The following is a 21022-nucleotide window of genomic DNA, read 5'->3' as shown; positions in this document are numbered from 1 at the left end:
TTCAAGGAGGGTTATCACCGTTAAAACAAATGCTTTGACTTTGTACATCATGTACAATCCCAGCTACAAAACAGAAAAACTGCATGGTTTTCAGCAGAAAGTTAACCTTCAAAATAAAAGAGAAACAAAACTATATTAAAGGACCTGTTTTTCAACACGTTTTGCATGTTTTTATAATTCCTCATGTTCTTACATGACATTAAGAGAAATCCCCTCATGTGCTCCAAATGCAAATAGAATGGAGTGGGATTTTATTTTGTAAACAATAACCGGACGTTTAATACGCAATTATTCTGCAACACTTGACTTTGGGCGCGCTCGTTTAATGTCGCTCTGTGCCCTACCCCTCACGTGACACGTGGGAATAACCATATATCCATGAGGATAGCAGAGGAAGTAAGAACAGCTGTGCCCTCTTGATAATAATATAAAATACAACTGATCTACAAGAGCTGTAAAGTTATTTTTATGATAGACAGCATTAATTTGATGATAGTGTATCATTGGTTTAATTTGTCATTATTCTTAATAAGTAAGATATCTAAGGATGCTAAAAATCAAGCTGAAGGACCAAAGGACATGTTTAGAATAATTGTTTCTCAACTTTCAAAGTATCCACATGGATGTCTCTTTGTGGAATTAATAAAAGCTGTGAATCAATTTTACACTACATTGCACAAAACATTTGCAGTAGTGAATATTTTGTGCTCTCTGTGGTAAAAACAAACAGTAGCCTATATTATTATGTTGTATGTGTCATGCATATGTATGTAAGTGCTAAACAGTATTCAAAAACACACACAACCAATATTGATTATTGAGTCTTTTTGTTAAAAATAAAAAACACACTAGGTTACATTTAAAAACATTAATTTCCATTGCTACTGAAACGGGTTATATGCTTTAAGCACTTGTTCGAACCCGTAAACTCCGCCCAGCCGCCACGTCAGAGACACAACCGGCCGCGTGTGCACGAACGAGCGCACCCTGTAATCACACTGACTGACTGTCGGTGAATGAGATAAACAAAGAGCCGGTGACTTTCCAGGAAAACAGACAACGCTCCTCAAGCTCCACGCAAGCATGGATACTGGTAGGTTGAGGTGCTAATTTCTCCCGTTTCAGTCCTGACGGTTTGCGTCACCGTTCAACTCGAGCTCGGTCTGTATCTGACAGCTAACGTTAGAGGATGACAGCTGAGGAAGCTAACAGGCTAAAGCTAGCATCCGTTCCGATAGCATGCCCCAGCCTTGCTAGCATGACTTTGCCGTCGTTTACTCGTGCTAGGTTTTGTCAGTTCAATGCCGACAACGCCGCCAGCAAGGCACCGACATCCAGACTAGAGACACAGACAAGTCAACACGCCTTAACTCGCTAGTTTTTAAAAGCTGGTGTCCGCTTAAAGGAGCCGGAAATGTTAGCTCATGGAGCTAGCCATGCAAGAAAGGAATTAGAAATACTAGAAGCTGTCAAAAAAAAGTATTTAAAGTGGGAGCGTTCACGATTTATTTCAGTGAGAAAATATTCTTTATACAGTAGAGTTTCACCTGCATTAACCTACTCTTGCAATATGTCATACTTATTAACAAAGCTGTAAATCAAGTCATTTGAGTTTGGATTGTTTCGATCTCTCTCACTAACCTCAGGTTTCACTTTTATTGTCAGGCAAAGGTCAGATGGTTATTTAAAAGACATCTGTGAACTACTTGTTCTCTTCCATAGAGCTATTTAATTGTCCTGTAAGTGTGAATTAAAAATGACTTTAATGGTGACATAAATGGTCAGATTTTTGGACTTTGATTTTTGTCTACTGAGCCTCAACTTTTAGGCTTCATGCCAGCTGGATCAGTAATACAGCTGGCACTGTTTCCCCCTTCGTTCTCTATCTATACTCATCAGTGTCAAAAAAACCAACCACAAGAAGAACAGTGTCATGTTGACACAGGACCCCATGCAGGCCTGCTCTGGAAATAGCCCTCTGCCTTAAGGCCCCGGTTGTGCTTATTTTCTGATGATATGGGCTATGACAATAAACATCCTTATCCTTATGACGGTTAATGAAGTCTGACACCGTCCTAACATGCGGCGGTCGATCAATTTGTGTCAATGGAGAACAACAGAATGCAGCTGAGAGAGAGAGAGAGAGAGAGAGGTCGAACTCTAGGCGGCATGCATGACTGGGCAATGTCCCTCTCCATGTTTAATTGCTCTGCACTTTTATTTGATGGAATTACAAACCGCACATCACTGGCAGTTTCTTCTGTCGCGTTGTGACATTCTTCCACTGTCCAACAGGACTAGACAAGCTCTCCAGTGTGTTCCTCTCACAGATGAGTGATACCAGCCCTTATCTCCCACTTACAGCGCTACTAAAGCATTCTTCATCACCTCCCTGTTTGTCATTGTCTTGTGCCAAGTCTGTCCTTCATTCTTTATCAGAGCTGTAATCATTATTGTGCTCAATGCACCTGATAGACTATTCTCTATATGGATGGTGGGAGGGGGGGGGGGGGGGGAGAGAAGTCATGCGCCAGTAAGTTGTCTTAGTCAATAAATTATGTGCTGTTAGTTTATAACTATCGATCTGGTATTTTTCCAGGCATTATCGTGACATCCGAGTATGTGAGTGCTCATAAATCAGATATTAAGGAGGAAGCAAGTGTAAGCCTAAAGTGCACAGATGAGTCAGGGGCATTGGGGCAATAGGAAATTCCTCCTCGTAGTTACAGTCAGCTGTCTGGCTGTGAAAGTCTTCCTGGTACAAGTTTTATTTCTGCTCGTCAGTATTTTTTACCGTTCATTCTGCTGTTCTCATCCATCCTTCTCCCCCCTCTCCTCCTTGCTCCCTCAGGTCTGAGTCAGGAGAAGGTGTCCACCTTCCTCAAGCGGCTGCGGGCCGAGCCGCGCTACCTGTTGGCCCAGAATGTGTCGACCTGCATCGACCCGTTGGAGGTTTGTCTGCACCGGCAGACTGTCCAGGATACCGTGCACATCTTCCAGCACTCTATCCCCACAGAGGGCAAGCCCGTCACCAACCAGAAAAACTCAGGTAGGACATAATGCGGTTGAGCAACATTCATGCTGTAAGTGTACCATTTACACGATAAAGAGTGTGTTTGAGTGGATGTCCTACCTCTTGGGTCATCACACACAGATGCCTAAGATGTTCTAGTTTGTGAATTTATATTTTAGTCCTCACTGCAACAATAGATTGCACAAATATCTGTTATTCAGCGAACGTTGGTAAGTGAATGTATTTCTGAAATAGATCAGAATTGACATATAGACATATTCATTCACCTGTACCCTTCCAGTGTCTTATCCATCACAAACGATGGATGTGCACGCTCTAACTTTTGATATATTTTACAGTTTTCAACAGAGTTTGCACTGTGTTTGCATGACGTTGGAGGCTCCCTTAAATTTGATTTGCAAGTTGCGAGCTGGATTATCAATTTCTCAGTAAAAGCACTATTTGTTTTTCAGTTTGCATTATTATCTGAAGCTCACGCTAAGATCTAGCGCTGACAATACATGACACGTTTTAAGTCTGCTGTTTCCTGGCTGGAATCTTGTTTGCTGCGTGGACTCTGGTCACCTGGAACCACCCATTAAGTTTGGGCCGATATAGTGTCGGCTATAAAAGTTTGTCTCGACAAAAAAATCCTCAATTATTACACAGTGGTTATGCAATAATCATTAAACCATCATTCCAATAGCCCTTAGACGTGAATGTTCAAAGTGTGTTTGTGACTAAATGAAGAGAGCCAGTAGCGTTGCTGCCACCTGTGCAGACGCAGGATACTCAGCGACTTATTTCTGTCTTTCTCTGTCTTCCCTTTCTTTATAGGGAGATGTTGGATCTTCTCGTGCCTCAACGTCATGCGACTTCCCTTCATGAAGAAATTTAACATAGAGGAGTTTGAGTTTAGTCAGTCCTATCTTTTTTTCTGGGACAAGGTAAGAAGTAGAACCAGCAGATTTATTGAGTAGTTCTTTAATCTTTTTTTTATTGCATTCACTACTACAGTGACTATAGTGACGATTTGCCACTACTGTAGCAAATCGTGTGTGTGTGTGTGTGTGTGTGCGCGCATTGATTTAGTGTTAATATGCAGCATTCTACTACTAGATAGTCATTGTCCAAATAAAACCCTCTTTTGTGTTGTGGTCAGTGCTCTTTCAGGGCTGACGTCACAGTGACACCTCGCTACATGTTTTTATCGCTCTCTGTCTCTTTGTCTTGATGACGTTGTGTCTTTTTCTCCCAGATATTTAGACAGTTGTTTGTTCCACCTTCAATAATACACCTTTCTTAAATATGTAGCTTGAAGAATATCCTGCCCCCCTATCAGCCAGTAGCTTATCAGATGTGTTGGCACAACTGTAGCAAGTATAAGTTTTAAGTCTGCCAAAATAAGTCTGACCTGCCGATTCCAATTTTTGCCGACTCTGATTTTCTTTCCAAGAACTAAAATTGAAAGCAAGTCTCCAGACTAAATGTTATCGTTTTACTGTATTATCATCTATAGTGGATATTTGCATAAAAACACACTTCAAATGATTAGGGAATACATGATTATATTGTTATATTTAAATACTTGCTTTGATTAAAATGAATCTTGGCATTAGTATTTTAATGATGTATTATGAGCTGCTTAGTGTTAGGAAGTTCAACGGATCTCTAATATCTATTCTATACTGCTGTGAAAACCCCCGTCAGCAGACGAGCCGGTCACTGCGATTACTCTGAGCAGCATGCATGGAAATAAAATCTGAAACATCAATCGCTGCATTTCTAGTGAATAATGTTCTTTTACATAGCGTAGATCTAATAATTGATGGCTTTGCAAAGCCTGCCTGACACTGTCTTATTTTATCTGCTGGTAAAAACATGATGCTCGAATGTTTCAAGTCTTAGAGGTTGAATTGGTCCATTAGTCGAGTCTCAAGTCTACACTTCTTTGTACCATGTAGTACATTGTTAGATTGTGCCGCCCCTCACCGTCCCGGCTGTCTTTGTTCTTCTCTCTACAGGTTGAGCGTTGCTACTACTTCCTCCAGGCCTGTGTGGAGACGGCACAGAGGAAGGAGCCGGTGGACGGACGCCTGGTGCAGTTTCTGCTCTCCAATCCAACCAATGACGGAGGACAGTGGGACATGCTGGTCAACCTCATTGGTCAGTTCTCCCCATGACACATAATCACGAGATGTTCATGTTGAATGATTGACTAGACTGTGTGAGTTGTGCAATAAGTGATTAGGTGATGAACTGTACTTACTCTACATGTAAATCTCCTTACAGAAAGAAACCCCACTGGTGGAACATTAGAGTTGTTTGACTGGATTATTGTTTTACGTTTTCTTTTGTCCTGTATTCAGAAAAGTATGGCGTGATTCCAAAGAAATGCTTTCCAGAGTCCCACAGCTCGGAGGCCTCGCGCAGAATGAATGACATCCTTAATCATAAGGTGTGTTTACACATTTTTCCTTTTGTTCAAAGTAATCAAGCTCGCACACCAGTGAGTCACGTAATCGGTGAGGCAGTGCTGATGCTTTTGTCTCACCGTGTGTTGCAGCTGAGAGAATACTGCCTAAGACTGAGGAACATGGTGGCCAGTGACGCCACTAAAGCGGAACTGTCTGATGCAATGGACACCATGATAGAGGAGGTGAGACTGAAAGAGCACATGCAACTGTTGTAGTATATATTATATAGGGCGATCTTCTACCACAGGAAGATTCCCAAGTATTCAAAGTATTCATTGAGGAAGATAATCCGTCTTTGACTGGAGGAACTCTGAACTAAATTTAGTTTCTCCAGAGTAGTTTCAGGTGACAGAAATAGTCCCGGGGTTTTCTTTCCAAAGGTTCAGGAACTACCAGGGCCCACACACACAGACCCTGTGTCTGCTACTACTGTGTGCAGCTCCATTCACAAAATAAGAAAGTACTGATTGACTCTGGTTAGGACAAGGTACAGACGTTTTTATAATGTTTAACATTACAAACTGAAGCCTGCTCTCAGTGTAATGTAGTCCAGTACAAGGTCCCCTTTAGCTGTGACCTCAGTAATACAAATTGTATTTACACATGTTTGACAATGAAAAGAAAGAAAACATGGTATATAGAGGATTTATGGCAGAGCTGCTGGATTGCATTGCAATAGATTTTACATTGGTCCTTTTTTACCAGAAGAGGGTGCTGTTAAATAACTGACAGCAGCAACATGGAGCCAGTTGGACGGGATACCTAAAATCAGCCTGCAGCCCGATCCTAATGTCCCAAGCCTTTAGCGCTGAACCCTCAGGGACGTATCTGAAACTACAAGAAGCAACATTAACAGAAATGCTTGATGAATAAACCAGGTGTATAATAGTCTACGCATGCAATCCTCTGATTTCATGTTCTGTGTAAATGTAATTTACCAGGCTGAAGACCCATGTGCCGTCCTCTTTGTTTTAAACTACGTCTCCGGGGCGTCCCCTGGTAAACCAGTGTTAAACATCACAACGCTATGATTTGTGGGTAATTCCCAAATAGTTATATAGTGATGCTTTGTTCAACATTGACATCTGATAGGATCCAAATAAGAGGGTTATATTTAAGCAGTTTTCTTTGTAATTAAGAAGATTTAACAATCAATTATTCACACAGTGTCACTAGGATTTAATACCGGACTGACTTAATTAAACATACAGGTGCATAGACATGCTAACGATTGCATTTGAACTGACGCGTGCAGTACAGGGAGACCTTATTTTTATATATACTTGATATAGAACCAAACATTTACTGCAGGTCCATTTACTGTCTTGCTTCCAAGGCCTTAGTTCGTTTTTCCCATAACAGAACCTGCGAAATACCTGCCTGAGTGTAGTCGAGCAATGTAGTATGATTTATTATACCCTTTTAATATGTGTACATACAGATGTGAATGTATGCGTGTCATTTCTGGACTACAGAGTGTGTAAAAGGAACAACAAAGACCTGCACAATGCCTTAGATGTCTCAAAGCTGAAGATAGCGATCCTGATTATGGAACAGTCCATCACAGAGTATCTGACGCTGGACAGTGAAGACAAATTCAATAAAAGGTGAACAGGCACATGTAAACAAAGTCTTTCACACACGTGACGAACGAAACGCCAGTTATTGTGTCCCTGTGTGTGTGCAGTGAAATGCGGTCATCTGTCTACAGTGTGTTTTTGTGACTTGTGACAGGTTACACTGTGTAGGTGTGTATGCATAAGAGGGTTTGTTTACGCTTTGTGTGTGTGTGTGTGTGTGTGTGTGTGTGTGTGTGTGTGTGTGTGTGTGTGTGTGTGTGTGTGTGTGTGTGTGTGTGTGTGTGTGTGTGTGTGTGTGTGTGTGTGTGTGTGTGTGTGTGTGTGTGTGTGTGTCTGAGGGTCAATGTATGAGCGGTCAATCAGCCTCCCATTGAGCCGATGGCACACGGAACAGGGGTCTGGTGATGCAGCCTGTATTGTCAGCTGTTTGGTTGCATTGTGCTGCTGGCTGATTGCTTGTTTAAACAGTCGCCTGTATCTCAGAGCGTCTCTGTGGATGCCCAGCCATGACCACACACACATACACACACACACACACGAACATATGTTGTGCAACAGTAACGACTGCTCCCACTGCACTGCACGGCAGGGCTGGAGGGCGCAGAGGGTTCTCAGTGTGTTTGTTTGTCCACCTGGAAGTGGTTTGTTTTGCGAAACACCGCTCTGTCACGGCCGGTGGTGATGGAGCATACGGTCATGTCGGAGGAACGGCTGACGTAAATGGAGCCAAACTGCTCGCGGTTATTGTCTCGAGTACGTTTGACCAGCAGCGTTCTAAAGATTAACACTCGCCCACCTCAGGACAAAGAGTTCAATCTGTAATCAAATCCCGTTTATTTGTTTTTATATTTTCAAATCCCAATTTATTTAATCATCTTTCCGTGTTTTTGTTCCAGTTACGACCCCAGTAGTAAGTTAGAGGATTCAATTAAAGATGCACAATATGTTCGTCAGCTTTTCTGTATTTAAAAATTGGCTAGAAATATATTGTGATCAACATGTAAGTTATGGCCAATATATCAGGTATATAAGTGGAGGATTCACACAAGTGTCAACATTCATCTGCAGGAGGCACCAAATCAAGCAAATGTCACATAAGACAACTCGACATATTGTAGTACTGTGATAAATTGTGTTTAAATGATTAGTCTCCTGGTGACAGGTTCATAAACTTCATGAATATCCCTATAAATATGATCTTTTGACTTTTTTTGTTTTTGTCAGACAAAATAAGCTATTTTACGATTCAGCAATGTGTGCTCTGGTTCCAAAACAATGAAAGTGAGCCAACTAACAACCAGTGATGTAAGCAGCCGATGGGCAGAAAAGCGTCTTAAGTCACACTTAACTCCAGCCTAAAAACAAGCTGCGACATATACAAGCAGTCGGCTCGAAGTCGACATAAAATGCACTTCATGCAATCTCTCCAAAACCAAAAGTAAACTCACCAAGCCGTCTGCTCACTTAGCAGCGGCTGAGTTGCGGCGATGCACAGCAGTGTGTGTGTACCGGTTGTTCTGTTAAGAGTAGTGAGTGAGGAGTCAGCGTGCAGTCAATCGAAGTATAAAATGGGCAATAAAAGGTGTTTTTGAGAAAGTGTGAGTCACCGCAACCACGAGAGGTCCTCCAGCATGCAGCCATAACTGGGCAACCAAAATATTATGCAGTTTTCTGCAGCAGAATGCGAGGTTAGCCGTGGACAGACACAGAGATGCACAAACGACCGACAGCATGATCCTCCTGTATACTCGATGTGTAAACAGGAATTTCACATAGTCACCGCACCAACAGAACTTTTAAAATCATGCCATCAAATTTACTAATGGAAAACACTTTAATGAAAATAAATGAGAATTGTTCTGGAATGACATAATTCTTTATTTACACCGACTGTACGCTGGCGTGACGAATGGTTCTCGTTTGATTTGCTTCCAGCGTCGAGAGCACTGCTGCTTCCATATTAGCTGTGTAAATTAGGGAGGATGTAATAAACTTGAGGCGACTGACATCTTATCAGGCGACGCAGACGATCACCGATGGTGTCGGGTGATGCATTTGTTGGCATTTCGGCATTTATTGGTATCGCAGCATCAGGTTGACAAACTAACAATGGTACCAATTTCACAGGTATGCCAATGGCACACGTTGGACACGCAGGCCCTGTGTGTGCCTGGCTGTACTCTTACATGGTGGGTTCTTTTCTTGGCCTCCTCTACGTGTTCACCTGGATTTGCATCTACGTGCGTTTCTTTCCGATCACGGGTGCCGTGTCAGTCCTACTTTGGTGTGTGTGGAGGTGATGCTGTCCACCCTCCCCACGTGGCGGCTCTGATTGTGCGCTGGTCTTCGTCACGCCGGCCCTCACACACACACACACACACACACACTCCCCTGACAGGCAACCGGGGTCAACGTCTCTGCTTCCACTTACTGTACCCAGGGTGCGCTTGATTTAACTGGATCCCTTTTGCGTGTCAAGTGTCTTATTGTTTTTGCATCACATGTATCTGGAAAAACCTCTGCAGTAGCCACTTTAAGATGCGCCTATGCTAAGAACAAGGAAGTGATCTCGTGCCCCGTTTGTCTTCATAGAGGCTGTTAGGAAGACGGTGTCCACACGCTGCATTATTGAAGCAGAGAGGATTAGTCTTTCTCTTTCATGCTGTGTCTGCTGTGTATCCTTGCTCCTCTACTCTCACTTACAGAGACACGTAGGCAACGCACACACACACAAAGGGACATTCACTGTACATGCACGTACAGTTACCAGAACACACACAGATGGTATCCCTCACGCCACGACTGTAGCCCTTCCGTGCTCCATTGCGTCATGGAATCAGAAACACCATGTGTGACTCGGGTCTTGGCTCTGAATGAGAGTGATTCTTGAGACAAGTCTAATTTATGAGACGGCCGTCAAATCACAGAGGAACTTTTCCTGCCTGCTGCTCCGAGAGTCCGCGCTGCTGGCTATTGACTCAGTTGATTTGTTGTTCGATGTGGGTGGGTTCCTGCGGATGTGTCATTGTTAGGGGGCTGCGACCACGAGCCAGAGATGTCCGCTCGCATTTCTTGCATTTTCTGTGCACCATTGTTAGAATTTAACACTGACCACATGTGTTGCATGTTTACAAAACATGGAGGTTTAATCAAAACCTTCGCTCATTTTTATCCAAACTGTTTGCATGGTGTCATTTGCTTACACTCACAAGTCCAGCTTCTAGACAATAGTTATACATTCACCTCAGAGAAGCACTGAGGCGCAGGTTTTTCCTTTAATTTGGCTTGAACTGGTTGAGAGCCTGCTTCAGACAGTTACGTTAAGTGTGAAAATGATTTTATTAAAATGTATTTCATTAAACATGCGTTGCTCTAATTTAATTTGTAAATCATTTATCTGCTAAAGGTACAAAATACAAGGGGCCATTTAATCCACTTCATTTCAAAGACTGATCCGGTGGAAGACATTATTTAGCATTTAATTCCGGTATTAAATCTTTATTTAAACAGTGTAGTCGGCACAGGTGCACACATTGCTGCACTGGACCAAGAAGAAGTCTACGCCAGGGCCGAACAGCCTGCAGCACTGCTACAACACAAGATGACAAAAACAGCAAAGCGGACCACACATCTAGTCCAGGAGAGAAGGACTGCCTTGCTTAAGGGTACCTCTTTACATGCTGGTATGTTGGTGTGTCCTGCTTACTGAATGTGTTGGGCTCCCTCTTGACTGGCCTCTGCTAGAGACTGATGAGTTGAAGAGAAAGCTGCCTGTTAACAAACCCTCATAACGGCTGGTTCCCGAAACCTGTCAACAGTTTGAATGCTACATTATATGAATCTTTTCAAGCTGCAGTCCAAAACATGAGTCGAGTTTATGAGTAAGGCGGTTGACGTAATGAAGAAGTTGAAGTCGACGCTGAGGCCTTGGGCTCAAATCATTTGTAAAATCTTTGTTGAAAATGCGACCATGATACATTTACTGATTAGAAGTTATATCAGTCTTCTTTTTAACGCTGCCAGTGCTTTGTGGAAGTTATTGTGTGTGTGAATTAAAAGTTATTTAAAGTTATTTTTAGTTAAAATAAATGTGGTGAGACACTTTCAGTAAGTTATCTGTTAACTGTTTTGTCAGCCTCCCTCTCTCCGTCTTCCTCCCCGTCACTCAAACATATCCGTCGTTGAGGCTGCAGGTGTTTCAATATTGATCCTGCTCGACCGTCGCTGTGGCTGTTTATTTTCTGACTGAGGCCTTTCCCCTCACACCTCCATCATTCACCTTGCACAGGGCCGGATGAGTGGGTGCGAGGCTGAGCTGGCATTAAGAGGGACGCTTGCAGTACGTCTCAGGGCGTCTGAAAGACGAATTGTAAAGTGAGTGGAAAGGTTTGAAGTTACCAGGGAGAGTTGTTCTTGGAAGAAAAAGACAAAAAAGGAGGAATCAAAAGAAAAGGGCGGGGGGGGGGGGGTCAAGGGGTAACGGAGACGTCTCGTCGGGGTGCCGAGGGCATCTGGGCAAACACAGGCCAGACAAGAGGATGGACACCGTGGCATGTCGTCCTGCCCATAGGGCAGTCTAAACAAAGTAGTTGAATTAGGGGCGTTGAACAGATGCCTTTGTTGACTCTGTGCATGTGTGTATTTTTCTGTGCGTCTGTACTTCTGACTTTACGCGTCTCTGTGATGACGAGGGGGATTGTTTGTTTGTGTAAGCCAAGGCCTGAGTTTATGCATTTCTGTGTGTGTTTGTTTGGGGTGAGGACGGTGGCTCAGTGGGCTCAGTGTCCACTACCCCGAGAGCAAGAATGTCATCTTTATGTAGGGGTGTTTAATATGTGTTGACTAAGCATGGGAAACTGCTGCCATGGCTGCTATTTCTCCAGGCCGAGCCAAAAATAATCCCCCCCGTCAGCTCCATATTCATTAGACAGAAGCTTGATTTGTCTGGAAATCAGAAGTAGAAGTCAATAAAAATAGTGTTAAAATCTATTGGAACTGTGTCCTTTGTGACACCCACAGAGTGGGATTTATCAGCATTCAGCGGAACAATACTCGCCATAGTACACGTTATCTACCACCAACAATGGATGGACTGCGTCGCATCCTAATTTCTCAGCCGCTTTTTTAATCGTACGTGATAGGAAAAGCATCTGCCGGGTCCTGGGAGGGGAGCGCAGAGGACAGGAGAGGTGAAAAAGCAAAAAGGGGGGAAATTCCTGACATAACTATATCGGAGGTTAGAAGATTGACAGACGGCCCAGTCCAAACAACCCGATATAGCCCACAGGAACTCGGTCTGAACTCCAGCGCCGCAGGAAGACACACATGGTGGGTGGGAGGGGGGAGGGGGGGATATGAATAAAGATGGAGGGCAGGCCCAGGCACTGATGGATGAGTGTATGCAAGGACAGACATTGGTTTGAGGGGTTAGATGAGCACACATTAAGAATATGAGCTGGAAATTAAATGTAGAAACATCTCCAGCAATCTCCCTAGAGGCAGTTGATAGTCTAATTCTAGTCATTTTGTGTGGAAGGGCTCCTTTAGATATGAGTTGAACACAGATTAGAGTTTGATGTTCAGCGTGTGTGCTCTGCAGGTGTTCCGGGTGGCCAGCGTTTGTCTAGGCAGCCCCCCTGAGACCATCTGCTGGGAGTACAGGGACAAGGACAAGAACTTCCAACGCATGGGACCCCTCACCCCGCAGGAGTTCTACAAGGAGCACGTCAAACCTCTATACAACATTCAGGACAAAGTAAGCGACCCAAATGACACATCAGAAAACGCCGTGTTACTATTTCTGGCTCCCTATGGGCAGTTGCACTGTTTCTGACCCCATGTGTTCGCTCTCTAATCCTCAGGTCTGCCTCGTGAACGACCCCCGACCACAGAACCCTTACGGGAAGCTGTACAGCGTGGAGTTCCTCGGTAACATGGTCGGTGGCCGCACCACGCTGTACAACAACCAGGCCATCCAGCTGCTTAAAAAGGCTGCGGCTGATTCCATCAAGGAGGGGGAGGTAGGTCGGGGCACACGGGCATCAATGTGGACGCAGTCGGTCTGAGGGTGTCGGTACGTGTGAACTTCATAAATGTGCAAACGGCTGCTCTTTCTCCTCTCAGGCGGTGTGGTTCGGTTGTGACGTCGGGAAACATTTCCACGGCAAGCTGGGCATTAACGACATGAACGTGTGAGTATAATGATTCATGTGATTAGCTCTGGTGGGAGTGCTTGTGTGGGTGCGTCCGTCAGTGAGTGTATGCGTGTCTGTCCATGGCTAAACTCGCATTCTTCTCCAGCAAACTGCATCAAACGTTGGTAGCCCAGTTATGGCTGCACGCTCCATGATTTCTCCCTTTTGAGTTTGTTTTTGGCGAGATTGTATTAAGTGTATTATACGACGACTTTGTGCCGATTTTCTGCATACATCAGCGCTTGTTTTTGAGTTTGAATTAGGTGTGTTTCCCTTCTTATATACACTCTATGGTGTTTCAAGATGCCGTACAGCCCATTGGTGTCTCGACGGGGGTTTAGCCAATCGTGGGTTGTATTCATTCAGTCACGCAATACGCCATTGCAGACACATTTGCGGAGACCTGCAGAGATATTTGAATCAAGTCTTCTGCTCCTTTGTCCCAGATATTAGAAGCAAGGCATTTAGCGTGACGAACATGGCTTTAGTTCCATAATTTGTTTGCATGGCTGGGAATGCAGTACAATTTTGGATGTTATGCTTCAAAGCCCTTCAGGAGAGGTGTGTTACAACAAGGGAATACAACATCACACACACACAATATTCAGTGTTTTGCACCGCTGTCACTACACTGAACCTTTCAACTCTGAAACGCTTGAGACAGCTGGACACCCAACCCCCATCTAAATGTAAAGCAACTGTCTTAAAATCAATTCCACCAGTGAATTGGCCCTCTCCTGTCGGTCACTGTTGAATCCCAGTCTCTGTGCCATGACTGGAGCAGACCTGGTCCGCCCTCACGAAGGGTCTCGTTGCCCCCCACAGGGGAAGAGTTGCTTCTCGTTGCCCTTCAGGTGCAGCGGCATCTGTTTCTGAGTTGCTGGCGCCGGGGTTAAATTTGCCCGCTGAAGCTCATCTTTCACACGGATCTTTTCTTGCGCCGGTAGATTATAATTGGAATGAGGTGAACGGAACCCACGGAGCTATCAAAACATTAACCTGTTCTCTTGAAGTGATCAGTGTGTGGGTGAAATCAAGGGCTAGTAGGAGAGGTAGGAGGTACTGAAATGTGATTCGTGTGTGTGCACAGGTTCAACCATGAGCTCGTGTTCGGAGTGTCCGTGAAGAACCTCTCTAAAACAGAGCGGCTGATATTCGGAGACTCCCTCATGACCCACGCTATGATCCTCACTGCTGTCACGGACAAGGTACGCTCACACAAACACGCAGCTGCTCGGTAAACTCATGCAAACATACAGCACGTACACAAGCAGACCGGCAGGAATACACACATCCAGAGTTTATTGCATCAAAGCCTCGCTGCGTGTTTACGCTGCTTTAATCGGCTGCAATTCTTCAGAGTGATGTCAATTTACCCCCCCCCCCCCCCCCCCGTGTAAGTAGCCCCAGCTGTTAGGACACTTTCTTTGCTCCAGCTTCTCACTCGTATCTACCCGTCGTCTACTCTCTGTCCCTCTCTCAGGATGGGAAAGAAGGCTTTGAGAAGTGGAGGGTGGAAAACTCCTGGGGCGACGACCGTGGGAACAAAGGTAAGCTGAGAGACACATGACGCATGATTACACAACTCTTACTTTCAGTCCTTTAGGATGATTTTATTTTCTTTAGATTTAACCTGTAACGAATTGTGAGCAAAGTATATTTCATCCTGATCGTTGTCTAGTCACAGAGATGTAGCAGTGACTTCTTAAACTTGTACCTGGATCTGGTCCCAGAATCATATTCATGCTCTCACGTCCTCCTTCCTCCTCATCTCTCATTCACATCTTTCTCACACCGCGGAGTCTCGTGATAAATCATCATCTTCCTGTTTGTGTCTATTGAATTAAGAGAGGGATTAGACTGAGAGGTTCCCCTGAGCTGCTGCTTTATCAACTTGTAATTGGCTGTGTCCTGTTTCATAAAGACTCAGACACACACACACACACACACACACACACACACACACACACACACACACACAACGGCCCTCATTGTGTTCTACGAGCTTCTGGGTCAAGTTGCATAAACGTAGTTTCAGAATAAGCTAATCCGCAAGGTCAGAAAGTAGCACAGCGAAATGTCTTTGCAAAATATTTGGTTTTAAGGACTTATGGTGGCTCGGTGACATGGTGACTGCTCACAACTCCAATGAATTGATTACGCCGTGAAATGTCTGTTTGATATGCTTGTGTGACCGGGCATTAGAGTATCTATGATACAACACTGACATAAGACTTGTTGTTGCAAAATGCCTTCTTTTTTTTTTTAAATGGGAACTTTTGAACCTTTTTTTTTAGTGGTCGGCTAACTGAGTTGTTTTGGTTTTTGAAAACCACAAATTTTAAATGAATTTGACAAACTTACCAGTAAGTCATTTTGCTGCATCGGGGGGGTGTTGTCATTAAGTAAGTAAGGCGGGTTTTGCACCACAACACAGCAGGTCGTCCACATCACTGCCCCAGACTTTACCGTCTCTCCTTTCATCTCTTGTTCCTCATCTTCCTCTGACCCTCTGACTCTCTTCTCCATCTCTGGGCTCCACATTCCACTGCAAATTATAGGAGAGTATTTCAGGTCAGTCATGCATCGTGTGGCAACACACATACAGTGCAGCATATACACACTGAGAGAGACACACACATACTCCTCACAATATTTGCTTGAACCCGCAAACCGTAGTGACTGTTGGGAAAACCCCTTCGGTCAAATCAAATGTATTTCACGCATATCTTATTCCATAAACACCGGCAGATATGGAGGGCCGGGCCCCCAGCTCGTTACAAAAGCCAAATTAATAAAGTGCTTGAGAACAAGAGTTCGAGACGTGAATTTCACGAGGGGAAACTCGGGGGCTTTGTTTGTTTGGCAAAGTCTTAGGGGGGAAAAAACGGCACAAGTGGAGAAAAGACGAGGAAAGCATGCAGGAGAAAGGAGAGAGCTGAGACAGAAATTGCAGCGTAGAGCAGGTCGAATCCGCTTGAAATTAGGAAAAATAAACGGCAAGTAGATGTGGAGATGATTTTGGAAAGATGACAAAGGATAAATTGGAAGAAGAGGGAGAGAGTGGAGTGTGCTTATAAGGGTTTTAAAGGCTTAACGTCTCCCTTCAGGCCTTTTCATATTCTTCCTGACCCCAAAAGAGTTTCTCACGAGAGGTTTAACTTTCTGTTTCCTCCATTTTCCACAGCTCGTACTTTTACACCGCTTCAGACGGATGCTTGGCTACACGCTCCGAGGTTTTTATTTTCACTTTGACAGGGCTCGACCCTGAGGCCGACACCTTAACATTCGTCACGAGTTTCGCTTGAGCTGTGAACGAGTTTGACGCGTAGAGAGAGAGAGAAACTACGATTTTCCACGAACATGATTCTATTGTTGAGTAAACACAAGAAGATGACGTTAATGTGGACGGAAGGGTTTCCTTTGTAGCCCACAGAACAGATTCTTGGGAGGAGAAGCTTCATTAGCTTTACCGTATGCTTCTAATCCATTGCCATTATTTTACACCCAAACCACAGTACCGTATCTGTCCCCTCTCATTTAAAGGACCTATTTCAGTATCTGTGACGTGAAAAATGCCTTTTCTGTGGTCTGACCACAGCTCTGCGGGTGCACCGTTGTCAAAATTATTTCACAGCTGCATCTTGTGCTCTAATCATCGACCCAGCCAACCTCTTCTCAAACAAGTGTGTTTTTGATACGTCCAAACCACGGTTCATGTCGGCCGGTGATCGTCATGGGATGTGGATTGCTGCTCACGTTGGAAAGCAAGATGGCTGCTCCACATTCTTCTAGCTTACAGTACATCCATCTGTTCTGAGACGGGACAGTCAGCCTATCCCTAAAAACAAATAAGGACACCCAACATTCACACACATGCACACCACCATGCCACCCAACACGCGGGTTCCAGGAAGCTCACATCAACACACACGGATACCACAGTGAGAACCAGGCAACGTGCCATCTAAGATCTGCGTACTTGGAAGAACACACGTACACAACAGACACGCCATCCCCCGATACATTGTTTCCTGCGGTCACCCCGACATCTTTGATAAGTCAACTCGACAGTAGGAGGGATGCTCTCGTTTGCTCAACTCTGAACACACGAGGAGAGGAAGAGGAAGAGGAGAACAAAATAGCTTCAAGTTATTTTGATTCACTCGCGAGCTCTAGTTGCTTCCCGTATGTGTCAGTTCAAGGACCAAATCTGAGCTCCTTCTGTTATCTAAGTAGAAGACAGACATGCAGGCATCTCTTCATTTAAATTAATCATTTCAGCATGGGGCTACGTCCTCCTCTGGGAAAAAAGGGTTTAGGTTATCCCAACATGCCTTCTGTCAGTGTAAGTTCAAGGCTGGCTTTCATAACCACCCAGATTTGGCCACGTTGACCTTTTTTGACTGCACACACACACACACACACACACACGCGCGCGCTGATGTAGACAGAGACGGGCATTGTTTCGTTTTATCAGGGTGAGCGTGCAGAGGTGAAAGCAGAGATGTCGAATGCAGACTGCGCTGCAGGCTGGGGAAGCGTCCTCCATCCTTCTGCCCGTTGTAACAATAGAGTTCGGTGATAAAGAGCACTAAGAAGCAATTCAAACGTGTGTGCATAGACAAAGTGTGTTCGGCCATTCTGTTCTCAGCAGCACTCCGTACTCCTTCCCCGTCAGTGAAAGTCCACCTAACCTTTGAAGAGGTCTAGCCGGTGTCCCATCATCAGGCTAATGTCCATTGATGACTTAAGAGAGCTGGACGTGGTGCTGCCAGTCAGTTTGTTCAACTGGTCAGCCATGCGGCCCACAAAGCCTTTACCCCATAGACGTAGACTGTGAAACGTAGAATTTCAATCATAGATCAACTCATAAAATGTGTTACATGAAGAATGTTGAAAATACAGACTGTTTGAGTAAGAATATTCGCAAGAATATTTTTTCAAATCGTCTGATGAACCAAACAACTTGACCTGATTTGGATTGATTTCCAAGTTTTGATTTGTTTTTTTCCTCTTTTTCTTTAATCCCAGTTCTCCGCTTGACTGCCATCGTTTTAGGTGAAAACCGACTTTCCCGACTGATCGGTTGTCTTCCCTGTCTTTCTCTGTAGGTTACCTGATCATGACGGACGATTGGTTCTCCGAATATGTGTACGAGGTGGTGGTAGACAAGAAGTACCTCTCAGCTGAAGTCCTGGACGTGATGCAACAGGAGCCCGTTGTGCTTCCTGCCTGGGACCCCATGGGAGCCCTGGCATAACTACAGAATTCCAGGTTTTAGCCCCAACCTCTGGTCTATTTGACTCCGCCCTATTCATCGGCTGCTTTTACCTCTCCAATACCCCCCCCCCCCCCCCCCCCGAACACACTTCCTTCCAAAACAGCCTAATCTTCTAGACAAAATAATAAAGATTTTGTTTTCTTTTTTACTGGACTGCCTGGTTCTTTTGTCTGCCTTTGTTTACACTGCCACAACATTTATTTTTTTTTGCGATGGTGTAAGGCTCTGAATCTGGGCCTCAGCATTTTAAAAGGTGGGTTTATTGCATCATAAACACTTTTTAATTTTGAAACAAGGCAGCTTCACAAACAAGCAGAATATTTAATAGTTATATACTCGCTAGTACTGTATCACTGCTGTGTAATTCCACTTATACTCCTGTGTGCTCCAGAGTTTTAAATATTTTTATACGAGACCAATGGTCGTGTTTTTCACTGCGACTCTTTCCCCTCTTGGACACGTGCAAAACAGCAGTGATTTACTGTGCTTGGAATAACACTTGCAGAATTTCCAATAACACGCTATCTTACCATAACATCCTGTCTCTACAAATACCGTTTAAACCAGAAAGGTAGCATTGGTATGCATGTGTATATGTATTATTTTTTGCCTGTATCTCCCATCTAATATTAAAAGCAGGAAAGGGTCACACTTCAACAATACTCGCTCCATTTCTACAGAGAACAGCTTCTTTTTCCAAGCACTTCCTGTCCAGCCTCCTGTAATCACTTCTCAGCGACGTTCCAACTCTTCCTGCGTTAAAACACTCCTGTCAAGGTAGGGACGACCTCTGACCTCCCAGCAGTTGGTCTGTCAGCTAAGTTCTTACTGTTCACCTTCTGCAGCGTTGTTGTTGAGAGCATTCTGCATCACTGGCCTAATGTAGAAGGGAGAGCTTGGATAGGATAGCTTTTAGTGTCAATTCAGCAAAATCTAGAGGGGAAGAGGCCTTATTTTATTGCAATTACAATGACGCATCTTTCCTGTCAGATTGCACTGTGTACGGAGACATATTGGCATTAGAGTAATCCTAAAAACATGTGATACAGCCTACCGTAATAACTCCTACATACTCCTACCCATCAACCTGCAATTTTTCATCTTAGTTTCTCAACTTCTCTGTCCTGTTCTGGCATTCCAGTTTATCTGCAGCTTGCCTCGTGTGTTTTATATCCCCTTCTACTTTCTCCCGGTGTTCCCACATCCGACATGTTGCAGCCACACTTCTCAGTGGATTCAAAGACAAAGCCAGAGATTTTGTGAATTATAGTGAAGCAGTTTAGAAAAATGTACTCTACAGAAGCTGGACAGATGGTGTTCTGAGATTTAAGGGTTAATTAATAGCATTCCCTACAATTTATTTCATAGAAGTCCTCCCTCAGAGGAATGGTATTTTCTTTTTTTTTTTATCGGTTTGATTTAGAGGACTGTAAATCTTAGCTGGCAGATCCCGGGTTTCGTAATATGTTCAAGAGGAAGTGGGAGATACTTTTTAATGATATTTCACCTTTGTGTAATTGAAGTTATCACACAGAGTAATCAGTTGCCATGAATAAACTGCACAGTCAAATGTTTTCCTAAACAAATGTTTTTTTAAATGTTTGATAAAAGCTGTGTGTGTGTGTGTGTGTGTGCGTGTGTGCGCGCGCGCGCACGCCAGTGGTGCTAAATAAACAGCAGGTACAACATATTACAAAGACATATGGAGAGCTAATCTATCCTGAATATGTTCGTGTATCAGGGTTGAGTAATTCCTTGTGACTCTTAGTCTGCAAAAAGATTTGCAGGAGAGACAATCTGTTACGAGTCTTCATACGTCTAACATTTATTTGTGTCTTGTTTTGCCCTTTAGCTGTCAGATAGTGGTGTAATGCAATTAACTGTAATGAAAGTGCATTTACTCCACTACACTTCTAATTACACCATCTCCACCTTCACTAACCACCACATTAACACGCTGGTTATGTGTTAAAAGCATGCGGAATAACAATCCAATAATGAAATAGTCACATTAAATGATTACTTTACGGACTACTTTTTTATATTTCAAAGTAAGACATTTAATTCATTATTTGAATAACATTGGTGTATTTCTACTTGTAGGCTATTTAAGAAAAAGGATCCAAACTCCAAATAACGAATGTGCTAATTGAGGCATTTAGTTCCGACCGACTACACTCTGGCAGTAATGCGCGCGCAGACACAGGTGTACGTTTATTGATTAATGGTTTGTGACTGAGCATGTCAGACAAACAGCAGATGACCACATGTCAAGTTCTCAGGTAATTTTCAGGATATTGTTTTCTACTGAAAAGGGAAGACTTCACCATGCAAGACTAATGCTTTACCGAAGATAAATCAAGGTTCGTATAACTTTCTCTCAGCACATTGTTTGTGATGTTTTCTACCACCAAAACGGCTCATATTTTGACAGGTTGACTCATGGATTAACTTTATGCAAATTAGCTAACCTA

General features: G+C 43.8%; 1 protein-coding gene across 3 annotated transcripts; it reads left to right on the top strand.

Moving 5' to 3' along the window:
• Window positions 1-966: 966 nt before the first annotated feature.
• Window positions 967-18701, top strand: blmh (bleomycin hydrolase). Of its 3 annotated transcripts, XM_076100446.1 has the most exons (13): window positions 967-1093; window positions 2852-3049; window positions 3851-3960; window positions 5038-5179; window positions 5383-5471; window positions 5580-5672; window positions 12670-12825; window positions 12932-13090; window positions 13194-13261; window positions 14355-14472; window positions 14748-14814; window positions 15780-15838; window positions 18379-18620. In XM_076100446.1, exons 1-13 carry the CDS (start codon window positions 1084-1086, stop codon window positions 18385-18387), a joined length of 1278 nt encoding a protein of 425 aa, XP_075956561.1. In that variant the 5' UTR covers window positions 967-1083; the 3' UTR covers window positions 18388-18620. The 3 variants fall into 3 exon arrangements, with proteins under 3 accessions (XP_075956561.1, XP_075956560.1, XP_075956562.1); XM_076100445.1 differs by lacking the exon at window positions 15780-15838 and having other exon boundaries at window positions 18379-18701; XM_076100447.1 differs by lacking the exon at window positions 18379-18620 and having other exon boundaries at window positions 15755-15804.
• Window positions 18702-21022: the final 2321 nt, after the last annotated feature.

This window comes from Anarhichas minor, unplaced genomic scaffold (genome assembly GCF_050575085.1).
Source record: "Anarhichas minor isolate MPS153535 unplaced genomic scaffold, ASM5057508v1 ptg000026l, whole genome shotgun sequence".
NCBI classification, from domain to species: domain Eukaryota; kingdom Metazoa; phylum Chordata; class Actinopteri; order Perciformes; family Anarhichadidae; genus Anarhichas; species Anarhichas minor.
The sequence above is the reverse complement of the archived record's forward strand: the minus strand, read 5'-3'. Positions and strand labels throughout refer to the sequence as shown.